General features: G+C 42.0%; 2 protein-coding genes across 2 annotated transcripts; one reads left to right on the forward strand and one right to left on the reverse strand.

Annotated features, from left to right (window-relative positions):
- Positions 1-2,612: 2,612 nt before the first annotated feature.
- On the reverse strand, positions 2,613-13,879 carry gpnmb (glycoprotein (transmembrane) nmb; the record flags this gene model as incomplete). The annotated part of the gene is made up of 12 exons (XM_080858729.1): positions 2,613-3,563; positions 5,863-5,962; positions 6,529-6,758; positions 6,989-7,097; positions 7,408-7,689; positions 8,502-8,564; positions 9,210-9,533; positions 9,961-10,122; positions 10,413-10,586; positions 11,753-11,914; positions 12,002-12,139; positions 13,873-13,879. The coding sequence occupies 12 exons, from the start codon at positions 13,877-13,879 to the stop codon at positions 3,410-3,412; spliced, it is 1,905 nt and encodes a 634-aa protein (XP_080714855.1). The 3' UTR covers positions 2,613-3,409.
- Positions 13,880-18,182: 4,303 nt separating this feature from the next.
- On the forward strand, positions 18,183-21,896 carry LOC308381209 (CD209 antigen-like protein A; the record flags this gene model as incomplete). Its single annotated transcript, XM_080858730.1, has 7 exons — positions 18,183-18,210; positions 18,541-18,699; positions 20,029-20,103; positions 20,540-20,611; positions 20,850-21,004; positions 21,190-21,305; positions 21,734-21,896. 7 exons carry the CDS (start codon positions 18,183-18,185, stop codon positions 21,894-21,896), a joined length of 768 nt encoding a protein of 255 aa, XP_080714856.1.
- Between the last annotated feature and the right edge of the window lie 2,106 nt (positions 21,897-24,002).

Here is a 24,002-nt window from a genome sequence, read left to right on the forward strand (position 1 = left end):
ATAAATTTGGATGCATTTTTATATATATATATATATATCTAACTGGAGGGCGGAGACATGGCCACTGCCAACTGAGGGAGTGTTGACATAGGTTGGCCAGGAAACCAAGTTAATATGCATTTTACTTATCTACCTCAGGCTCTAGAACCTCAGAGAAAAAAAAAAATTATCTATATAAATATATATATATATGAAAAATGATCCGTTCTTATTTTTATTTTGCTTTGTGGTATTTTGTATACTTTATAAAGCTAATAGTTCTTGAACATTTTTTATTTTTTTAAGAAAAAAAAAACGAAATGAAAATGGTCAGCCGCCAACTTGCTGGTCCTCGATATTGCCGCGGGTTCTCCAAATGCGCACATCATCAAATGACCTTGACATGACCTTGTAAATAGAATTGTGTGTGTGTGTGCGCATCTGGTGTTGACCGAACCGTTGGCCTCTGCTGTTGGTGGTCGAATCGATGGGAGTATTAAAAGAATCACCTCAACAGCTGAAGAATCACCATCTGAAAATGTCACCTATCTACCAGAAGTGCAGTAGAGAGAACTGCCCCTTCACACGGCAGTCATACTGTTTCATTTAGTTTTTTTCCATCGCTTTTCATTTTCTTTTTTTGTTCTTCTGATGAATTGAATCTTCTCTGCTGCTTCACTAACTTCACACTGCGTATTTGAGACGGGGGTGGGGTGGGGGGGGGTGTGAGTTTCCTCTCGCTCCGAGGAGAGCCTCCGAAGGCCGTCGCATTGGGGGTGGAGGGGTACTCTCCTCCTTCTGGTCTTTCGTTGGCGGGTCGGAGGGGGGAGGGGACGGGACTCTCCTCCTTCTGGTCTTTCGTTGGCAGGGTGGGGGTACCCCCCTCCTTCCTCTGGTCTTGCGTTGGCGGGGCGGGGGCTTGCGCAGTGGGCTGGTATGGCACAAGGTTTCAGAGTTTTGTGACGTCACGGTCACTGCATGGTTAAGGGTTAGGGAGTCACAGTGCAGATATGTAGTGATTTTTGCTGTTAATAATGATTGGATGCATCAGTACAAGCAGCATCTGTAGGGCAACTGGAAATTAAATGAAACGAGGCAAATGTTTTCACCCATTTTCTATCCTTTTCTGAAAAAAATAAAAAAAACGCCAAATAGCTGGAATATTCTAATTGATAAATGCTTAATAAAAGTGAAATCAACCTTTCTTCTTTTTTTTTTCATGTGGAATGTAAGTATGATTTGATTGTGGTAAAGAGCTTGCGTGTAATGCTTCCTCTCAAGGAAGAGCACCTTCTACCTCAGCCGGACAGGAGCGGGAGGTTGCGCTCGACTCCGCTCGACTGTCCCGCCGCACGCATGCCTCTATACCTCGCGTCCCTCGCCAAGTTTTTACACTTTCAGAAAGGTCTCACGCCACGCAACGCAACGCCAGGGAGGGCACAAGTGTCTTTTCTTTTTTTTTTTTCTGTTGCCATTTTGATCTACCTCTTCATAGACACGTGTTTTGAATTGGAGGCATTTCTGTTTGTTAGATTCTAGGGGATCACCGACCCATTCCTTGAGGCAAATCCAGTGAATCATGTTGTAATGCTTAGAGTTTCAAGACTGTATTTTTTTTTTGCCTACACTGTTCTATACCAATTGATTGAAAAATTACAAAAAAAAAAAAATTACAAAAAAAATAACTTACTTTCTGCTTTTTCTTCCATTGTGGTGCTGTGGCTTCTGTGTAGGTTTACAGTGGGGGTTTTATTTGGTTGTTTTTTCCTATTTCTAGGGTAGGTCAGATTTTTGGATGCAGTAAATGAAAAAAATATATATACTGCTTTATGAAAGGACCTGTATTTGTGTTCTGATTTTGAGTTTTCTTTACCCTTTTGTCAAACAGACGCTCTAGTGCTCAAACGCTATTTGTCTTGAGCTGTGTTGTGAGGTATGACTCGTACTAGAAAGATGTCACGTGGGTTCAGAATCTGGAATGGTTTGGAGTTGATTTGGATTTAGTGTTTTTGTTTAGTTTTTTTTTTTGTTTTGTTTTTTGAAGGAGAAAAAAAAGCAACCTGATTTCAGCATGACGTACCTTCGTTCAGTGCTTGTGCCACCTCTCACCTACTCCACCCATCAAAATGCCTCTCAGATAATTAAATAAATAAATAAAAAGTCAAGTTGGCTCCTAAAGATGTCTGGCCTCATTTTTTTCCCCTCCACCCTTTCTAGTTGGGCACCACAAACACACACACTCTCAATCACTGTAGCCAACTCTACTGTTACCTCAACACGCACTTGGTTGGGTCTGGTGAAGCCAGGTGAGTGACTTTGGATTCATTCACTAGAAGCATGTCAAAGATAACAGTCATGTAATTTGATTGCTGCCTATATGGTCTTTGAGAGGGCCAGTGAAGCTGATGGGGATTTTAATTATACCTTTTACACTGGGACCAAAGGAGTACCAGACAGTCAGATACTGGAAGGAATGTATTTCTTCCCTACACCACGTCTCAACAGATGATTCTTTTAGTGGGTTGGTTTAGAATCTTTATTAGAATAAGAAAGAACTTTCCAGAATTGTTCCAGCATTACACATAGAAAAACACTTAAAAATAATATATATTTATTAGTATATGTGTCTTTATTTTATTATTGGTTTTAAACTTTTTGTAAAGATCATTGAAGGCAAATGTAATAAAAACAGTTGTACATGCGCAGGTAATTTTGCCAATAGAGGAGGATAAAGTCTCTCGTGCCGGCAATGTAACAGATCAGACTAGCCTTTAGTATTATTAGCATCAGTTGACTTGCTTGCACTCATGCCGGTTAGATTTGTTTAATTCTAAGCTAATTCTGTTCAATTTAAGCAAAGCTTGACATGATTTCTAATACACCTTAATATACACCGTTCCCATCTCGTATGCCATCACATTAAAGCAGTGTTGTTGTTAATGTAACAGTTACACTATCAGTTAGACTACGTCTACCTATTCGAATACTCCACTTCAGTACGATTCAAGCAAGTAGTATGTTCACAAGGTAAAGGTGACATGCAGATATGGTATGCTCAGTGGAATGTGTAGTGTGATATGTCTGACACTAACTTAAGTTGCCAAACTATATTATACCCACAGTGCATCACTGACAGGAAGGAGCTTTTGCTCGTTGACCAATGAAAAGTTGGGCAACATAAGAGGAAGTAGGCCTACCTGGTACAAATAGTGCAACAGTCAGCCAGAGCAATTATTTGTTACCCCTTTTAATATATTATTCACCCAAGTGAAAGAAACTTAAGTGAGAAACAGCAAGTGTACTTTATTAATCCAGCTATGTATCCTAACTCACTGCTGCTGGTTCATCTATAATAGCCTCCCATGTTTTGCACAGTAGGTGAACTCAAGTCATGCACTCTATTCCCGCATGTGCTGTTCCTTTGTGTTGACTACAGGGGGCGCCTGTCTGTCAGCAGGCGACTCCGCTCCTCATTGGCTGGGAAGAGGGCTGTCCTAAGCCTCTCCAGGTGGCCTCCGGCCCTTTCGGGTTCTCCTGCGTCTTCCACAAGGGAACGTCGCACAGGCCGGTACACTTTGTAGCGCCTGAGACAGAAGGACAGCAAGAGAAGAGGGTCAGTTTGTGAGGCAAAGCCACTATTAAGACTGCAGCACCAGATACTTCCTAGAAGCCTATTTGATGTTCACTTTTTTTGCCAAAGGATCAATTTGAAACTACAAGGACCAAAAGAATAAGGGGAGACATGTCATCCAACAGCCAACAGGACATAATTGAGCTTCTACCAATATCTCTGTCAGTCCTAAAGCGTCTTTGAGAACTGTGAAAAGCGCTATATAAATGTGATGTATTATTATTATAATTATTATTATTATTATGAGTGGTACTATTACCATACGGCAGTCTGCACTGAAGGGGACTCAGCTCATATATAGACAGACATACAGCCGCGGAAAAAATTAAGAGACCACTTCAAAATTATCAGTTTCTCTGGTTTTACTATTTATTGGTATGTGTTAAAGTAAAATGTACATTTTTGTTTTATTCTATAACCTACTGGCAACATTCCTACCAAATTTCAAATAAAAATATTGTCATTTAGATCATTTATTTGCAGAAAAATGACAATTGGTCAAAATAGCAAAATTGATGCAGTGTCTTCAGATCTCGAATAATGCAAAGAAAACAAGCTCATATTCATTTTTAAACTACACAATACTAATGCTTACACTTAGGAAGAGTTCAGAAATCAATATTTGGTGGAATAACCTTGATTTAAAATCACAACTTTCATGTGTCTTGGCATGCTCTCCACCAGTCTTTCACATTGCCGTTGGGTGACTTTATGCTACTCCTGGCGCAAGAATTCAAGCAGCTCGGCTTCTTTTCATGGCTTGTGACCATCCATCTTCCTCTTGATCACATTTCAGAGGTTTTTGATGGGATTCAGGTCTCGAAATTGGGCTGGCCATGACAGGGTCCTGATCTGGTGATACTCCATCCACACCTTTACTGGCCTGGCTGTGTGGCATAGTGCATTGCCCTGCTGGAAAAAACACTTCTCAGAGTTGGGGAACATTGTCAGAGCAAAAGGAAGCAAGTTTTTCTTCCGGGACAACGTTGTACTTTGCCTGGCTGGGGTTTGTAAAAGACCATAAGGATTGAACCAAAGCGGACTGGAGGGTCTCCTAGTTCGTCTTCTCTGATGAGTCCAATTTTCAGCTTTGCCCAACACATGGTCGTCTGATGGTTAGACGGAGACCTGGAGATGCCTACAAGCCACAGAGTCTTGCACCTACTGTGAAATTGTCAGAGCAAAAGGAAGCAAGTTTTTCTTCCGGGACAACGTTGTACTTTGCCTGGCTGAGGTTTGTAAAAGACCATAAGGATTGAAAAAGCGGACTGGAGGTTCTTCTAAGTTCGTCTTCTCTGATGAGTCCGATTTCACAGTAGGTGCAAGACTCTCTGGCTTGTAGGCCTCTCCAGGTCTCCGTCTAACCATCAGACGACCATGTGTTGGGCAAAGCTGAAAATTGGACTCATCAGAGAAGACGAACTAGAAGACCCTCCAGCCCGCTTTTTTCAATCCTTATGGTCTTTTACAAACCTCAGCCAGGCAAAGTACAACGTTGTCCCGGAAGAAAAACTTGCTTCCTTTTGCTCTGACAATGTTCCCCAACTCTGAGAAGTGTTTTTTCCAGCAGGGCAATGCTCCATGCCACACAGCCAGGCCAGTAAAGGTGTGGATGGAGTACCACCAGATCAGGACCCTGTCATGGCCAGCCCAATTTCGAGACCTGAATCCCATCAAAAACCTCTGAAATGTGATCAAGAGGAAGATGGATGGTCACAAGCCATGAAAAGAAGCCGAGCTGCTTGAATTCTTGCGCCAGGAGTAGCATAAAGTCACCCAACGGCAATGTGAAAGACTGGTGGAGAGCATGCCAAGACACATGAAAGTTGTGATTTTAAATCAAGGTTTTTCCACCAAATATTGATTTCTGAACTCTTCCTAAGTGTAAGCATTAGTATTGTGTAGTTTAAAAATGAATATGAGCTTGTTTTCTTTGCATTATTCGAGATCTGAAGACACTGCATCTTTTTTGCTATTTTGACCAATTGTCATTTTTCTGCAAATAAATGATCTAAATGACAATATTTTTATTTGAAATTTGGTAGGAATGTTGCCAGTAGGTTATAGAATAAAACAAAAATGTACATTTTACTTTAACACATACCAATAAATAGTACAACCAGAGAAACTGATAATTTTGAAGTGGTCTCTTAATTTTTTCCGCGGCTGTATATCATTATCATATCATGCTGGCCTGGCCCCTGCCTCTGAGCCGACTAGGTTTTGTGTCACGCTGTGCTGAATGAACTCACTTGTACACCATGAAGGCGATGAAGGCAAAGATGGCCACCAACACCGCACTGGAGGACAGAACCACCTCAGCGGCACGTGAGGACTTGGACACTACAGGACCTGAGAAAGATAAACACATGAAGAATGAGTCCAGTACAGGACGAGAAAGATAAGCACATGAAGAAAGATAAACATATGAAAAAGAAGTCCACTACAGGAAGAGAAAGATAAGCACATGAAGAAAGATAAACATATGAAAAAGAAGTCCACTACAGGACGAGAAAGATAAACATATGAAAAAGAAGTCCACTACAGGACGAGAAAGATAAACACATGAAGAAAGATAAACACATGAAGAGGAAGTCCACGGGGAAATATCAGACCATGAAAACAAACACAGTCGAGACAAACAGCACAAAATGAACTGGACTCTTAAACACGAGAGAAAGGCATGGATGTGTGAAGGAGTCAGAGGAATGGGAGGAAAAGGGAGAAGACACGAAAAACAATAATCTCTGTTTTACAAGACAACTTGCTGAAAGACAGAGAAACAATCACCTGCTGGAGGCCAATACAACACCATAGTTAGTGGAGACAGACCAGACCTCATTCCGCAGAGCTGTCAGTCAAAATAGTGTATGTATTCTTTGTAAAAATCGACCAATGGGATAGCTGTCTGAGCTCACATGACCCACCCTTGTCGGCGCTCTTGTCGATGGTCACGGTGGTGGTTGCCAGGGATCTGCTCTTGGCATCCTCCAGGATGATGTTGACGCAGTAGGTGCCAGGCTCGTGGAAGGTGCGTCTCAGGATCACCTGGCAACCCAGGGGCACCATGGGAACGTCATCACATTTGATGCTCTTCACCTGGTGGCAGGTGGCGTCCGACACCACTGTGCAGGCCGAGGTGGGGTTGCTGGACAACACAAAGAATTATGGGAATTTAACGGAACATGGAACAAAATCGAGTGTGCGTGTTTTTGAGTGAGCTAGTTTAAAGGGGTTTGTTTGTGTACTGGTGAGTGCGTGTGTTTTGTTTGCATGTGTGTATGTGTGTGCACAGGTGTTGTTTTGTGAGTGTGTGTGTGCATGTGTAGTATTGTAAGTGTGTGTCATGTGTGCGTGTGTGCATGTGTAGTATTGTACCTTCCAAGGAATGTGACGAGGAAGTTGACTGTGCTGTTGGTCATCTTGGCAGCGGACACCTCTAAAATCCTGCTGGGAGGCTCTCTCTGCATCATGTTGGGCAGAGGTTCTAAACACACACACACACACACACACACACACACACACACACACACACACACACACACACACAGTGAAACGTGTGCATGAGACTACTGAGACTAAACGCACACACACAAACATGCAACACTCACACACACACACACACACACACACACACACACACATACATACACACACACACACACACACACACATACATATATATATATACACACACACACACACACACACACACACATACATATATATATACACACACACACACACACACACACACACACACACACACACACACACACACACACACGCACACACACCTTCTTTCCTCATCACGTCTACTCCTGCTGTGTGTGCCTTACCGATGATGTTCAGCTCGTCCTCAAACGTTCCGTACATGTAGCGGAAGCACTCGGAGTTGGCTCCCTGACGGAGCATGGGTGGCAGCGTGGGCCATCCCGGCGTGGGGCGGCTGAGCATCGGAGGCAGGGATCCCGTGACGGCGGCCGTCGCAAACGGGTCGGTCGGCAGCGCGTCAGTCACGTAGACCGTCGTCGCAGGAACAGCAGTGGTGGGTGGGGCAGGGGGAGGGGTTGATGGAGCTGAGAGAGGATGAATCATACACACACACACACACACACACGCACATAGACACACACACATGAGGAATTAATTATTTTTGAAAATATATACATGTCTTTATGTTGTGTTTCTCATGTACAGAGGTTGTTCTGGGGTAAAACATTAAGCACCATCAGTGCAGGAACATGTTTTTACGGTAGTTTTTTTAATTGATCTCGCAAGTGAAGTACTGGATATTTTCTAGTGCATGTTCATTTGAAGGTGTTTGTTTGAAGATGTAAGATGACATGATTTTGAGTGGAGAGTTTGGTTTTGACATGGAAGTTGGATGTTACTGAAGTTGAGCGTGCAGTTATGCATTTTGTGTTAAGAGTTTTGGAAAATCAAGCATAATTTCACACACAGTCTCACTAGTTTAGACACACACACACACACACACACACACACACACACACACAGTCTCACTAGTTTAGACACACACACACACACACACAGACTCACTAGTTTAGACACACACACACACAGACTCTTTGCTATGACACGTAACTCACACTGAACTCAATCAATCTAGTGTCGATCAGGTGCACTTGTAAGGGCCTGCATCTCCACTGTGGATCAGGTGCACCGGTTAAGGGCTTAATCTCCAGTGTTCTCATTTTAATGAATAACAGAGTCTCTCTTTGTGCACTGTGATGTTAACTTTGATTTATACACACACAAACACACACACACACACACACACACACACACACACACACACACACACACACACACACACACACACACACACACACACACACACACACACACACAGACTCACACACACTCTTACCTCGAGGGGTGGTCTGCACTTTGCTAGTGGCAGCATGAGTTGCAGGAGGAGCCGTAGCGGCACCTGTCAATCAAACCCAAAACAGATGATTAATGATAGACACAACAGCTGGTCAAACTGATTTTTCAGCATGTGTGTGTTTGTGTTTGTGAGTGTGTGTATGTGGTTTACCTGTAGTGGGAGGGATGGGGATGTGCATAGGTCTGTGTATGTGTGTGTGTGTGTGTGTGTTTGTGTGTGTGTGTTTGTGTGTCTGAGTATGTGTATGTGTGTGTGTGTGGTTTACCTTTGGTGGGAGGAATGGTGATGTGCATAGGTGTGTGTCTGTGTATGTGTGTGTATGTGTGTGTGCGGTGTGTGTGTGTGTGTGTGTGTATGTGTGCGGGGTTTACCTTTGGTGCGAGGAATGGTGACGTGCATAAGTGTGTGTGTGTGTGTGTGTGTGTGTGTGTGTGTGTGTGTGTGTGTGTGTGTGTGTGTGTGTGTGCCGTGTGTGTGTGCCGTGTGTGTGTGTGTGTGTGTGTGTGTGTGTGTGTGTGTGTGGTTTACCTTTAGTGGGAAGAATGGTGACATGCATAGGTGTGTGTCTGTGTATGTGTGTGTGTGTGCGTGTGTGTGTGTGTGTGTGTCTGTGTATGTGTGTGTGTGTGCATGTGCGTGTGTGTGTGTGTGTGTGTGTGTGTGTGTGTGTGTGTGTGTGTGGTTTACCTTTGGTAGGAGGAATGGTGACATGGTGCATAGGTGTGGGAGTGGGTGGAGGGCAGGCTGTGCGGAATGCCGCCTCCACGGTCAGCTTGACGGAGACGTTGCCAAGGCCACGGTAGGCATGGGTGGCCACATTGCTATGGGTGACCAGCTGGTTGCCATCACGGAAGTCCCAGATGTAGTCCACAGCATCTGCCGTCTTCAGGTAGTTACTAGGGTCGTGGACGTTCACCTGGAAGACCACGTCTGAGCCGCGCACAAACACATTCTTCTCTGTGATATTAACAGCCAGCTTCTGGGTCAAGTTCACTGCGATTGGAATCTTATCTACACACACACACACACACACACACAGAGGAGAGCAGGAGGGGACAGCCATTTTATAACTGTAGTCAATAACATTTATTAAGTAGGGTATGTTTTCTAATAGATATAAATCGAAAAACGGTTATACATTTTATTAAGTAGTCCTCTGAGGGATGAATGTCTTAATTTGCATAAGGACTACGTGTGGAGAGGTGCATTGTGGGAGAGACAGTGGGCCCTTATTTCATTGACGGGCAACAAGCAAAGTCCGTCGCTCAACTGAAGATCTCGTGAGACATGTGGGAGCATTGCACTGACGCACACATGTTTTTGCTTTAGATACTGTTCACGGTATTAAATTAGCTAACCGGTTTTGCCAAGTTATTAAATTAGCTTTAGTTCATGCATGGCGGTCGTTGCCCGTTGCCTCAGTGGTGTGTGTCGTTACCAGTGACGAAGAACACGTGGCTGTCGGTGGCCATGGGCGTGTACTTTCTGAGCTCGCGTTTCCTGTACACCAGAACCTCCATGACGCCGGCGCCAAAGTTCCATCCAGTCGTGTTCAGGGTCAGGTGGGAGGAGGAGCCGTCACATGTCTCAAAGTACTGACCTGGAGACGGAGGGGGGAGGGAGGGAGAGAAGAGAGAGGGAGGGAGGAAGAGAAGGAGAGAACAGAGAGGGAGAGGGATGAAGAGAATGAAAGCAGAAAGAATCAGGGAGACAGGAAAGGGAAGCCAAAAAATGTAATTAGGGAAAAAAAGGTATTGTGTGTGTGTGTGTGTGTGTGTGTGTGTAATAGTAAACCTGTAGAGAGGTGTGTGTGTGATAGTGAACCTGTAGAGAGGTGTGTGTGTGTGTGTGTGTGATAGTGAACCTTCACTCTCCTGCTCATTCTCTCACCCATGGTGTGCCAAACGTAAACGTAGCCCTTGCGTCGGTAGTCGTTGCTCTGTGGGAAGGGTTTGCCGTCTGGGAACACGTTACAGAGCTTCTTGTCTGTGCACTTCCCAAAGCCGTAGTCGTCCATCCATGCCGTCCAGTTGTACACGTACCCCGAGCGCACCTGACCATTGGCTGAGTGCAGCAAACAAGGGTAGGAAGGGGCAGAAAGTCACTAAAGCCTAAACTAAAAACACTGTTGTCTCAGTCTCATGATCTAAAGTCACTAAAGCCTAAACTAAAAACACTGTTGTCTCAGTCTCATGATCTAAAGTCACTAAAGCCTAAACTAAAAACACTGTTGTCTCAGTCTCATGATCTAAAGTCACTAAAGCCTAAACTAAAAACACTGTTGTCTCATGATCTAAAGTCACTAAAGCCTAAACTAAAAACACTGTTGTCTCATGATCTAAAGTCAGTTAAGCCTAAACTAAAACACTGTTGTCTCAGTCTCATGATCTAAAGTCACTAAAGCCTAAACTAAAACACTGTTGTCTCAGTCTCATGATCAGCCGTGGCCTACTGGTTAGGGTTTCAGGCTGATAACCGTAGGGTGGCCGGTTCAATCCCCGACCAGTAGGAAAAATGTGGGCGTGGGAAGTGATAAACCACTGCTCTCCCATGCAAGGCACCTAACCCTGATCACTGCTCTCCGGGCGCCGCCAATGGCAGCCCACTGCTCCGGGTTAGTGTTACTTCACTTCACTGTGTGTGTGTGTGTGTCACTTCCCTGGATGGGTTAAATACAGAGGTTGATTTCAGAGTGTGTGTGTCTACACCACCTCTGCCATAGAGAGGACTTTCACTTTTTCATGATCTAAAGTCACTAAAGCCTAAACTAAAAACACTGTTGTCTCAGTCTCATGATCTAAAGTCACTTAAGCCTAAACTAAAACACTGTTGTCTAATGATCTAAAGTCACTTAAGCCTAAACTAAAACACTGTTGTCTCAGTCTCATGATCTGCATCTCAAAGAAAACTGACAATAAAGTCTTAACTTATATAAATGGTCATCATTAGTATTATGGATTAGTGGACATTTTTATTTTAAACCTTAAACATAAACTTTTGCTGTATGAAAATCGGTTATTATGTTGTGTAGTCCGAATAACCCATTTTCTTTTAATATTAATTTATGATAAAGATAAATAAATAAGTTGCCTAATTTACACCCATGGGAATTAAATCATATCCATTAGTTCTATCCTGTTCTGAGAAACCTCAAAGCCTAAATTGAAATATTTAAAGGCTGTGAAACAGAAAAGGTCAGAAGGTCAAAGGTCAACGTGTTAGAGAAGCACCTGAGGCCTCCATACCGTCTTCACAGTGCTGGTCGTACACCAGGTCCCCGTTGGCGTCCTCCTTCGTGCACGGGGCATGTTCGATCGCCGCCGTAAAGGTCATGCTCGAGCCGTTCATGGCGGGACTGTCACTCGTCAGGCGAATCGTCGGTGGCGGCGTTCCTGAGTGAGAAATGTACAGATTCGTATTTAAGGTCTGAACAAGTGGGTGCCGAAGAGGTCAACGGTCGTTTTTAGTGTTGTACTCACCATGTTTGTGGAAAAGTTCTGGTTTTGGAGGCGGGTAGAGTTTGTCGAGCCAGGGGATCGAGTCCGGGTCCCATCCTGGGATGGGGAACGGGATGGGAAACTTGCCTACATGTTTATGAGCAAACATGTCCTTGAATGCTGTGTGTATGTGTGTGTGGGTGGGGGTGGGGAGAGAGAGAGAGAGAGAGTTCTGTTAAACTGATCCACCATTAATTAAAAGTCGACTTCAACCAAATTCAAACAACGTGCCACTGTTCATCTTTTAAAAAATCAAACTATGTGCCACTGTTGTTGTGTTTTTGCTGAAGACTTTCCTGGTTATCTACAGTTCAAAGACATGTGTGTCTACAACAGAGCACCTCAACTCCACTTTGTCCAATGCATCCAGAGGGTGCAGTTCTTTTATATCTCCACTAGGTGGTGCTATACAGCAGGCCCAGATGTGACGTGCATTGAAGGAATAAGGTGAAGCTTGCCGTTTTGGTTGTCAAAAATAACAAAATCTGGCAGACCTCTAATGAAAATAGCCTACAGTACTGAAGTCATTACTGAAAGATTCCACATGTATTACTCACAACGACATATTACATTAATTAACATTATGCATAATGATGTAAATAACTACTTTAAAAACACATGAAAGAGAAATAATATGGCAAGTATTTCATTGTTGTATTTTTATTATTTGTATTATTTATTCTTTATTTCAGACACCAAGTTCCATGTATGTCGACAAAATCCTTAGTTATATTAGTTCTAAACCACTGACAACAGAAACCTTGCAGAAACCTCGTTGACTAAACACACTATGGAAGCTACTCAGGCATAGGTGACCTAGTCTACAATGACTTAATGTTTAAACACGTGAAACCCATTTACCATATTATTTTGTTGAAGCGGGAGTTTAAGAGGGACGAATTAGAGATAATGGATACGAGTTAATCCATCCTCGCTTGACTCATTTCTGCATTTCTGATACATGTATTTAACATATGTATTTGAAATAAAAAATGATTATGTAATTTATTCAAAATACTAGTGTTCACCAGTTTTGCATTTTAAGAATACAAAATCAATTAAATGTGATGTATGCTTTTTTGCCTAATTCTTTGCCTACTTTTGACATGGCTACGATCAACCAGCTGGTTTGAATTCCTAACAGAGTGCTTCTCAAAACAGATTTATAACGTGCCTTGTTCAGCAGTGAAAAGCTGTCAAATATTATCAAATGGTCACATGTGGCTATGAATGGAGGATTGTGATGTCATGTTGCCTTGAAAATATTATTTTGTACTTTTACAACTTGAGTATTTTGTATCTTAGCCTATATCAAAATACATTAAGCTGTATTTTTGCCTATCCCCAGTAATACGTACCTGCAATTATAAACTTAATTATCCCGTTTGAATAGTATCCATGTTCTTTTAAAACGGTTATTTTCAAATCCGGAACCCGTGGCCAATTAAGTTATCTGCCCAACAGGCTTAATTAAATATGCCGGAAATCACTTTCATGTTGCCTATACATTCCTGACATCTGTAGCCCACAGATTTTTGCAGCTCACATGAAAAATAATGGAAATATATGTGTGCATTTCGCAGTTTGGGGGATTATAAACAAACAACCAGGGACTAAAGTGCATGCGCTTCCACGAAACTCAATTCACAAGACCTGGTGCGCCTTCCCGTAACGGCATAATTGGGTGCATGAGACACGGACGACAAGCGCGCGGTTTTCACTGCCCCAAATAAACAAGGAAGTGGAGTTCTAGATTGACTTTAAAACGGAGAGATTACAAAAAAAAAATGAAAAGAGAGATGTCACGATTTAAACCAGTTTGAACGAATACCTGACCAAGAGAACTTAATTACCTTCCATATCGTAATTAATTTGTATCTGTCTTCCTATGAAGTTAAACAGAAAAGTAAAGAAACAATAGACCAGGGCGACTTTTGCACTCCATTAACTTCAAGAAAGACAAATATGTTTGTCCTATATATAACAGCTTGTATTTATTTCATAGGCTTTTTGCTCAAAAAGAAAAGTGCACTTACTCTTCCCCTCGACTTGAGCGACGATAAATGCACAGACCAGTAAGCAAACATATCTTAAACCTTCCATGGTTCCTCGGGAAGCAGGGAATTCACCGTCCTCTGTCTTATTCCGTGATCTCCGCGAAAGAACTTCAGCATCCACACCCGGATCCCTCTTGTGCCGTCTGATCACACAGGCTCTCGTGCACCTTTCCATCCTCTCCTCCGTGCGCCCGAGCCATAATTGAATAGTGGGCATGGCACGCGCAATCATGTGACGACTTCATAACGAGATGCATCTCATCTCTTATTAGTGCGCTCGCTCGCGGGGCTCACGCCACTCATCTAGGATAGACCAGTTGCTGAGTTACTGTACCCACTCTCCTCCCCAACACACACAGATTTAGGATAGTTTATAGGTATTGTTTGAGTCCTTTCGTTTTCATGTGAAGAATCCATTCGGACTTACTCATTCCTCTCAATACTTGTGACCTTGAAGAGTGTTTTCGTGTTTACGTGTTTACGTAACTTCCCAATTTCACAATGACCCGAGAAACTGATTTGCGAAGTCATTCTCATGACAAAATGTGATGGAATTTAATCCCGCGCCCATGAGTAAACCAGACAGGATCATGAGTAAACCAGGCGCAACCCAAACTGTCCCCTTTCCTGTCACAGGACCCAGACAGATACTGCACACTTGCCAAAGAACATCAGATCATATTTACTCGACGACATTGGCATTGACCATTTAGCAGATGTCAAAGCTTAGCTAGAGGTCAGCGCACAAAGCATGCTAGAGGTGAAATGCCTGCTTACTGATTAAAAACCCTTGGTGTATCCAGTTGAGATTATTACCAGCAACGGAAGCACTATGTACTGCACTTTGTTTTTTCTTCAGAAAAATGTATAATGGTCATACAATGTTGTTTTTATTAGGGGATCTCTACCAGGATATTTTATAAGTAGCAGTGCAGTATCCCGCGTTCTTCGGGGGGTAATTTTGGAGGAAAGACTCACGAGGACACTGGCTGCATTATACACGTACTCTCTTGGGCCTCCCAGGTCACATAGTCCTGGCTGATTTACTCAAATCAGACGTCTGCACAAGGCTCAACTTCATGGGAGATAGCTTCTTTTTAGTTCAGTTGTAGTTTGTGTCGTTCTATAGTTTATCTAGTTAGCACAGTTTATTCTTTACGTTTCTTTTCTTTACGTCAGTCTAACATCTGTTCTGAAGTGTACAAGGGGAGTTGTGTTCTTCCTTGTTAGTTTATATGGGAAACGCAGCTTCGCAAAGTAGGGGAGAGAATGTAATGACTACCGGCTATATATCCTGTCTGAGAATTCTCTGAAACCAACTGTTATTTCTTCAGCATCTCTCTGAAGATCCTCAGATTATGAAAAACTCCAGCAGGAGTTTGTGTCTGTGACTATACTTTCTCTGCAACACGGGTCTTACTTTACTCTTTGACTGGGGAACTACATAATGTGTTTATCTGTCCTTCACATAACCATGCCTCTAATAAAAATGATACCAGAACTAAGCTTTCTCAAAAACTGGCAAATAAATGAAAGATCTAGGAAAATCTAGCTTGCCGGTTTAACAGCAGCCAAGAAGATTATTGTACAAGTCTGGCTGCCACCCCACAATTTATCATTCGAACATTGGTTGAATACCCTTTTGGACATTATTTTGACATGTTTGGGATATGTTATTGTATATATGCTTAATAAGAATGTTTGGAATATTGTAATCCCAATTTAAACCAATAAAAAATAAATACTAAAAAAAAAATAAAAAATGTGAATGCACCATAAATGAAAATGTGCTGGGAGTTTTCTACTATTTTAGGTATTTGCTATATGTACACATGCAAGTGTGTGACAGCCGGACCATTGTCATTTGTTTGTGTTGAGAATGTATGAGGCATGTCTTACACAGCTCTAGTCTCATTGAGAGGTGTGCTGTCCACCCAAATCCACTGTCCCTCTGTCTCCAGGTCACCTACAGGCCCTGTGCTTTGTTCTTCTTGATCTTGATTCCTTATCATGTCTGAGAGGGGACAGATTTCACAGATGCCAATAGGTCCAAACATTTTATCCCCACTGGTTTCTTTGTGTGCTCATAAAGGAGAAAATAAAAAGACTCCTGCACATTTAGGTAGAATAGTAGGGCTCTCTCCTTAGTGTGGTGCAGCCTCTTCATCTTCATCTTCCTCTCTCCTTAGTGTGGTGCAGCCTCTTCATGCGTCCCATACCGGCACCATCTTCCTCTCTTCTTAGTGTGGTGCAGCCTCTTCATCTTCCTCTCTCTTAAGTGTGGTGCAGCGTCTTCCTCTTCCTCTCTCCTTAGTGTGGTGCAGCCTCTTCATCTTCATCTTCCTCTCTCCTTAGTGTGGTGCAGCTTCTTCATCTTCCTCTCTCCTTAGTGTGGTGCAGCTTCTTCATGCACCATCTTCCTCTCTTCTTAGTGTGGTGCAGCTTCTTCATGCACCATCTTCCTCTCTTCTTAGTGTGGTGCAGCCTCTTCATCTTCCTCTCTCTTTAGTGTGGTGCAGCCTCTTCATCTTCCTCTTCCTCTCTCCTTAGTGTGCTGCAGCCTCTTCCTCTCTTCTTAGTGTGGTGCAGCTTCTTCATCTTCCTCTCTTCTTAGTGTGGTGCAGCTTCTTCATCTTCCTCTCTTCTTTGTGTGGTGCATCCTCTTCATCTTCATCTTCCTCTCTCCTTAGTGTGGTGCAGCTTGTTAACAGCGTTCCACACCGGCACCATCTCTTCCTTTTAAATGTTGCGCCCCATGACAGAACAGATAGATAGGGGGTGCAGTGAGGGCGGAACAAGTGACGAGTGAAAGGTGAGCCACTCCTATTCTTAGTTGTATTCCTTGGCGTATCTATTTCTGGGAATTAATCTGAGTACCTGGCCAGGATTATTCAATTCAAATTTTTATTTTTACCAAAATGCATAATCTGTATGTGCAACTAGTTACAAGATGAATCTGTGCTGTAGAAAAGTATTCAATGTAGATTAAAGATTGTTTATTTAGGTTTATCTTTCACCCATAACGACATTGAAATTGAAATTGCCAAAGGTGATTTGGCACCTTTGACCGAAGCCCACGCACATGAGGCTGCACTGGGTGAAGATCATTTCATTTAGAAATAAACTGGACTGCATGAGATTCCCAGGAAAGATGCTTAGTCTATGCAACATGAGATCATGTTTCTGTTCTAAGTAGCGAGGTCATTCGCCTCATTGTTGGTTTGGGCATTTTTGGAACATTTGACCCCCATAGACTCCAGTGAATTCATAATCATTACACATCAATAGTTACATTATTCACTAATTTCTAGCTTGTCCATCCAGAACAAACACCTTGCATGGTTTCAATTTCTGCAAGATGCAGCATTTCATGAAGTTGGTACTTCGTACTAAGATGATGCCTTTGAGAAAGGCTCTGTGAAGTAGGTAGACTTATACTTTGACACATTTTTGCTGTAAGAGACCAATGTAGTTTAAGAACTCACTTTGACTTCGCGACCTATGGAATGGCCCGGTCTCTTGCCTGTGCTGCTAAGACATACTTATACCATACGAGGGCCTATGTTTGCGGAGCATGTGTCAACATATCCCATGTTTTCCCAAAATATCTAGGGACATGGATACATCCTGCCCTCTAGTGTTAGCAAAAATAATTGCCTTTCTACATCTACATTTCCCAGGTTGAACTACCCATAGCCTCAATTATGAAATATATCATATAACAACCTCAGTCAATAATGACGAAGGTGGTCAATCAATTTACTTCAAATGTCCATTTACATTTTTAACTTAAACATCTTTGTGATCATGGAAATTATACATTTCTGTTGAAGAGGCTGAGCTCTCAAAGTCACTAAGGTTTTATCTCCAGGTCCCATTCCAAAGCTTTGTGAACTGACTGAGTAAAGATCCTATAGACATACTTTATGTGCAAAAGCTGCATCATTTCCCGAGCATCATTAAACTATTGACCAATAATGTTCAGAAGACATTTACAAAGAGATGTATCGATACGTGGAATATCTGTGACCCGTGAGGTTGTGGCTGTGAATGTTGAGCGCTGATAAGGTGACAGTGCTTTGTTTCGGTCCCTTCTTAACTTCCTCATGATACTAAGAGTCTGCGAGGGTGAAGGTGAGGTCTTACTCAGTGTGTGATCGCTAAACTGACACGTCTCTCATTAGCGCACATTAATCATTATTATACTACTGTAGTGTCAGAATGGACCATGTCTATGGGAATATGAATGCGCCTGCAGTCAGGAAGGACAGTAAGTAACATCAGATTTGACTCTTGCAACCGACTATTAAAGAATGATCATGTTACAAATACTGTTCATTGGCTATCGTGTATAACTTGTCATATTTGTAACTGTCTTTCAGCTGTAGGAAGCAGAAATGATTCATTAGATGAGGTAAAGATGTAGTTATTAATTTAATAATTGAGGAGTTTTATTTCACACAGTGTCTGGCTCCAGGTTCCCTGAGGCCACAGATCCTCCGTGTGCCAGTGGCGGAGGAGAAGTTTCCAAGTCCAGAAGGGTTGCTCTGCTTCCTCTGGCTCTTGGCCTCGGCCTCGGCCTGCTTTTCACCCTTCCAGCTCTTGCTGCAGTGGTCCACATCTGTGAGTTTCCTTTCAAATTCAAAAGTGCCTTATTCACATGACAAATAGACATTTGCATTGCCAACGCAGTCATTAGATACAAAGAACAACAAATCAAAACATAAACAAAGATACACAGGTAGGTTGGGCACAGGTGATACGTTTAATATACATATAATCATTTTCTGCTCACACTTTATTACATGGTACATTATGGTAATTATCTCATACTTACATCTCAGTTCCTCTTTGTGCTTGAGCTTGTACACATTTTGGTCACACTGTTTTTAGATGGTTTCCTACAGGCAGTCTACAAATGCTCGGATTTTAAAACAAAGTATCTGTTGAAACTCTTTTAACTACAGTTTATGATTAAGGTGTTGGGTTCGGTTAAGGATATGTTCAGTGAACAATTAGAAAGATTGAACTTGAATTTCAACAAACTACTGTGAAATATCTGGAGGCGGACTGTCCAAACCCAGGGGTGTGAATATCTCTGCCTGTTCACCTCAGAGCTGTTTACTTTCACTCTGGCCAGTCTTATCTCGCCCCTGTGTCTGGCATACTTCCTACAGGAAGTGTTTAAATAAATGTCAAAAGAGATATTAAATACAACTCCATATGTAATGTAATGATCCGTAATAAATACAACATTTCTGAATGAAATGAATTCTGAATTCTGAATATGCCAATGCCTTTATGATGTATAATGCATGGATTTCCTCTATGGTATAGTGTAATACATGCATGATTCTGACCCCTAAATGATTGCATTGTATGCATACTTTGGTAGATACCAATGAACAAGCAAAGCTTCATCAGATAGAAAAACTGCACAGGAATCTGTCAGCAGCCTTGAATACCACCGGTGAGTTTGCTGGACAGTACTGCTTTTCCTGTCTTTTTTGTATTATTATTTGGATGACAGTGACTTTGTATAACATGCCATAAAGATAGAAGTTGAACTGAACTAAAAGTTCAATGTAACGTTTCTGGAGGCGGACTGTCCAAACCCAGTGGTGTGAGTTTCTCTGCCTGTTTATCACAGAGCTGTTTATTATCGCTCTGGCCAGTCTTATCTTGCCCCTGTGTCTGGCATACTTCCTCACCTCAGTTATTTTTCACATTACAGGAAGCGTTTAAATAAATGTCCAAAGAGATATTAAATACATCTCCATATGTAATGTTATGATCCGTAATTAATACAACATTTCTGAATGAAATGAATTCTGAATTCTGAATATGCCAGTGCCTTTATGACGTATAATGCATGGATTTCCTCTATGGTTTAGTGTAACACATGCATGATTCTGACCCCTAAATGATTGCATTGTATGCATACTTTGGTAGATACCAATGAACAAGCAAAGCTTCATCAGATAGAAAAACTGCACAGGAATCTGTCAGCAACCTTGAATACCACCGGTGAGTTTGCTGGACAGTACTGCTTTTCCTGTATTTTTTGTATTATTATTTGGATGACAGTGACTTGCTATAACATGCCATAAAGATAGAAGTTGAACTGAACTGAAAGTTCAATGTAACATTTCTGGAGGCGGACTGTCCAAACCCAGTGGTGTGAGTTTCTCTGCCTGTTCACCTCAGAGCTGTTTATTTTAGCTCTTATCACTCTTATCTTGCCCCTGTGACTGGCATACTTCCTCCCCTCCCCTTCCCCCTTATTTTTCACATTACAGGAGGCGTTTAAATAAATGGCAAAAGAGATGTGAAATAAATCTTTGTATGTAATGTTACGATCCGTGAATATCAGCAGAGTGGTAATATACCCGTGAAAGTGGACTGAAAGTTTTGTCCACTTCTGCAATGTCATACTCTCCAAGAGCCATGGTCTTTTTTATAGACTTAATTGCAGGGGTAGAGGACCTGCTTGTCAAGCAAGAACATTTGTTGACCCTCCAAAAGTCTTTTGATGGTAAGTTTCAAATAAAGATTATTCATTTAGTCAAATGTGAAACAAGCTTAGAAAGAACTTTCCACCTCCCCCAGAGAGTTTAAGAAGGGAACATTTAGCGACAATTGCTGACTTGTACTTTCATTGAATGCAAACAGCATGGTGTTTGACATGATGTTACACAGTACTCTAAAGGCTGCATTGGTGAAACATAGTGACAGCACTACCCACTGATCAGTGTTGTCATGTGTGTGTATAGCCACCTCTGGTTGTAGGGTCTGTCCTGATGGGTGGGCTCACAACAGTGGGAAGTGCTATCTCTTCTCCTCCACTAGAAAGACCTGGAGTCAGAGTCGAGATCACTGCATCACATTAGGGGGGCATCTGGCCATTGTGAACAATCAAGAAGAACAGGTGAAGTAAAAGGGTGTTTTATTCGTTATTGCACCCTATGCTTTTTTCCAGAACATTTTTGAAAATGTTCTTTTAAGTTGGTACATGTTATTATTTTTTGTTTTGTAAAAAAGCCTATAGATGGTTTGGGCTTTTTCATGTAGTTAGACCATTTAGGAATAAATATCTCTGATCTCTCCCATTAGAATTTTCTGTCCCGAAGGGCCATTGAGGATTTCTACTGGATGGGACTAACTGACCTGGAGACAGAGGGACAGTGGATTTGGGTGGACAGCACACCTCTCAGTGAGACTGGAGCCGTGTAAGACATGCCTCATACGTTCAACACAACCACATTACACTTACTTGTATGTGTCAATATTCTACATATTGTTTCATGTACAATGATGTAAACATGCAGTGATACACTCAAATGTATCAATCTGGCTGTGCTGTTCAGCAGTGAATAGAGGCGCTGCTACTGTCCTGCTCTTCTCATGGTAACACTTGAAAGCACAGCAAACTTGTGCTTGTCAGTCAGACGCAGCACAAAGACTATGGAGGCAGTAGGTTTGACACAGCACAGCCTCACTGCCATTGCAGATGCAGAATTGTGTTTGTGCTGCCGCCCCTTCTTCAGTGAATTTAGAGACGGACAGATACGTAGTATAACTGTTCATCATCTTCCAAACAGAGCATGTCTACATCATGGTCCATTGTGTTGACTCAATCCACCCTGTTTGTTTACAGATTCTGGAAGAAAGGTTTTGATGGACGGGATGAACCAGATAACTGGAAGGAGGAAGACCCAGCTGGGGAGAACTGTGCACTTGTCTCCAAAGTTGGAGATTGGCAAGACAACTCGTGCAAGAATCTGTGGAGATTTGTGTGTGAGACGATAGCCACTGATTAGACCCGATTAGATTGAATATTCAGCTGCTATATATGGAGGCTTTAAAAAAAAATCTTTTCATTAAATTTACACAGTTATTGCTACAATATGGTTGCAAGGAACCACTTTTCTTTTTCACAAAACAGGGCTCTCAATGCAATCTCTATGACCTCCGTGAGGGCTTGCCCCACCATGCTTTCGTCATACGTAACTGTGTATAAGGACGTCATACGGCTTTGATCAAGTCACATTTCCTCAAGATGGCTAACGTTCAGTGCAACAACTTGATTCGCTCTTTGAAAGAAACTCCTTTTTGTTGGCGTACTAATGCAGATAAATTGACAGCAAAACAATTAGGACCTCCTAGACCAAATGTATCCATTCAACAGGTTCATCCAATAATTGGTATGAAAGGAAATCGTGGCTAGAAGGCTGTGAAGTGGCTTAAGCAGTTTGCAGTCTGTATTTCTATTTACCACTGTCACTTTTCATAGGTCTCACAGTGTGAAGGTTCGCTACTTGCACTAACACTGAGTTATTTTCTATGTTATGACTTATTTTGCTTTTGTAAGCCAATACTTTCAAGATCAGTCAATAAATATTGTTGGTTTTGACTTATATGTTGCCTCCTTCATTTTGTTACTGGACATATAATGTGTCCTGTTAAGCTATTTTATATGATATAACATTTGAGTAATGTGAATAATTAATAAGTGGGATAACTTATTGTGGAGCCACATCATTTTTGCTTAAGAAGGCTCCTGGATGCAACTTTCTTCCATAGCTTTCCACCAGTAACTCTAGCTACCCTATGAATTCAGGAGCTGCCACTGGTTACGGAGCAACACTCAGCCTCATCCTACTCAACTAGAGTCTTGGCCAAGTCTTGGTCCTGACCGTGGATGCATCGACAAAACTAAAGAAAACTGAAATATCAGCATTCATTTTTTGTGTTGTTTCGGTTGTCTTTTCATTTCATCCATTGAAGTCCTTATGAATTCAATTTAACATCTTTGCTTGACACCATGATTTTCTATCTGACTGCACTCCCCCCCCCCCCCCCCCCCCCACACACACACACTCACACACAAGGACAGGCAACCCATGAGCAAGAAATAAAACCTCTTGTCTACAGTGCCCCTAGTGGCCATGTTATTTAAGGGATGGTACTGGTCCCCTAATTCCTCTTTCATCCTCAATCCAATTTAAGTACATGGCATGATTGACATATTAGGCTTCAGTGTTACCCTCAAACATACGGGAGATGCTTTGGAGGTCAGGATCCTGGTGGTGCTGACTGAATGAGAATGTTCTAAGTGACAAGGTAATTTGCCTCATGTTGGTTTGACATTATTCACTCATATCTAGCTTGTCCATCCAGAACAAACACCTTGCATGGTTTCATTTTCTGCTAGATGCAGCATTTCATGAAGTTGGTACTTCATATGTACTAAGATGATGATTTTGAGAAGGCTCTGTGAAGTAGGTAGACTTACACTTTGACATGTTTTTGCTGTAAGAGACCAATGTAGTTTTAGAACTCACTTTGACTTCACAAGCTATAGAATGGCCCAGTCTCTTACCTGGGCTGCTAAGACATACTTACACCATATGATGAAATATGAATGACTACAACTACTTTTAAAGTTCTGTAGATGGCTCTTTTCCCAAAGTATCTCAGACCCGATTATTTATATTTTAAATTCAAATATCTTAAGATTTAGCTCTATATAGAATGATGGTGTGTAGAACAAATGTCTTTGCTATGGCAGGAGGTGACCTTGAAGTTCCATTTTTTTCTCAATATGGATACATGCCGCTTTCTAGTGCCACTAACCAAATGTCTTCAGTTATTATGGACTCATGTAAACAGCACAAATGGTTTCTACATCCACATTTGCCGGGTTCATCTCCATTTCTGTTGAAGAGGCTGAGCTCTCAAAGTCACTAAGGTGATATCTCCAGCTCCCATTCCAAAGCTTTGAGAACTGACTGAGTAAAAATCCTATAGACATACTGTATGTGCAAAAGCTGCATCATTTCCCGAGCATCACTAAACTATTGACCAATAATGTTCAGAAGACATTTACAAAGAGATGTATCGATACGTGGAATATCTTTGACCCA

This window comes from Sprattus sprattus, assembly GCF_963457725.1.
Source record: "Sprattus sprattus genome assembly, chromosome: 20".
NCBI lineage: Eukaryota > Metazoa > Chordata > Actinopteri > Clupeiformes > Clupeidae > Sprattus > Sprattus sprattus.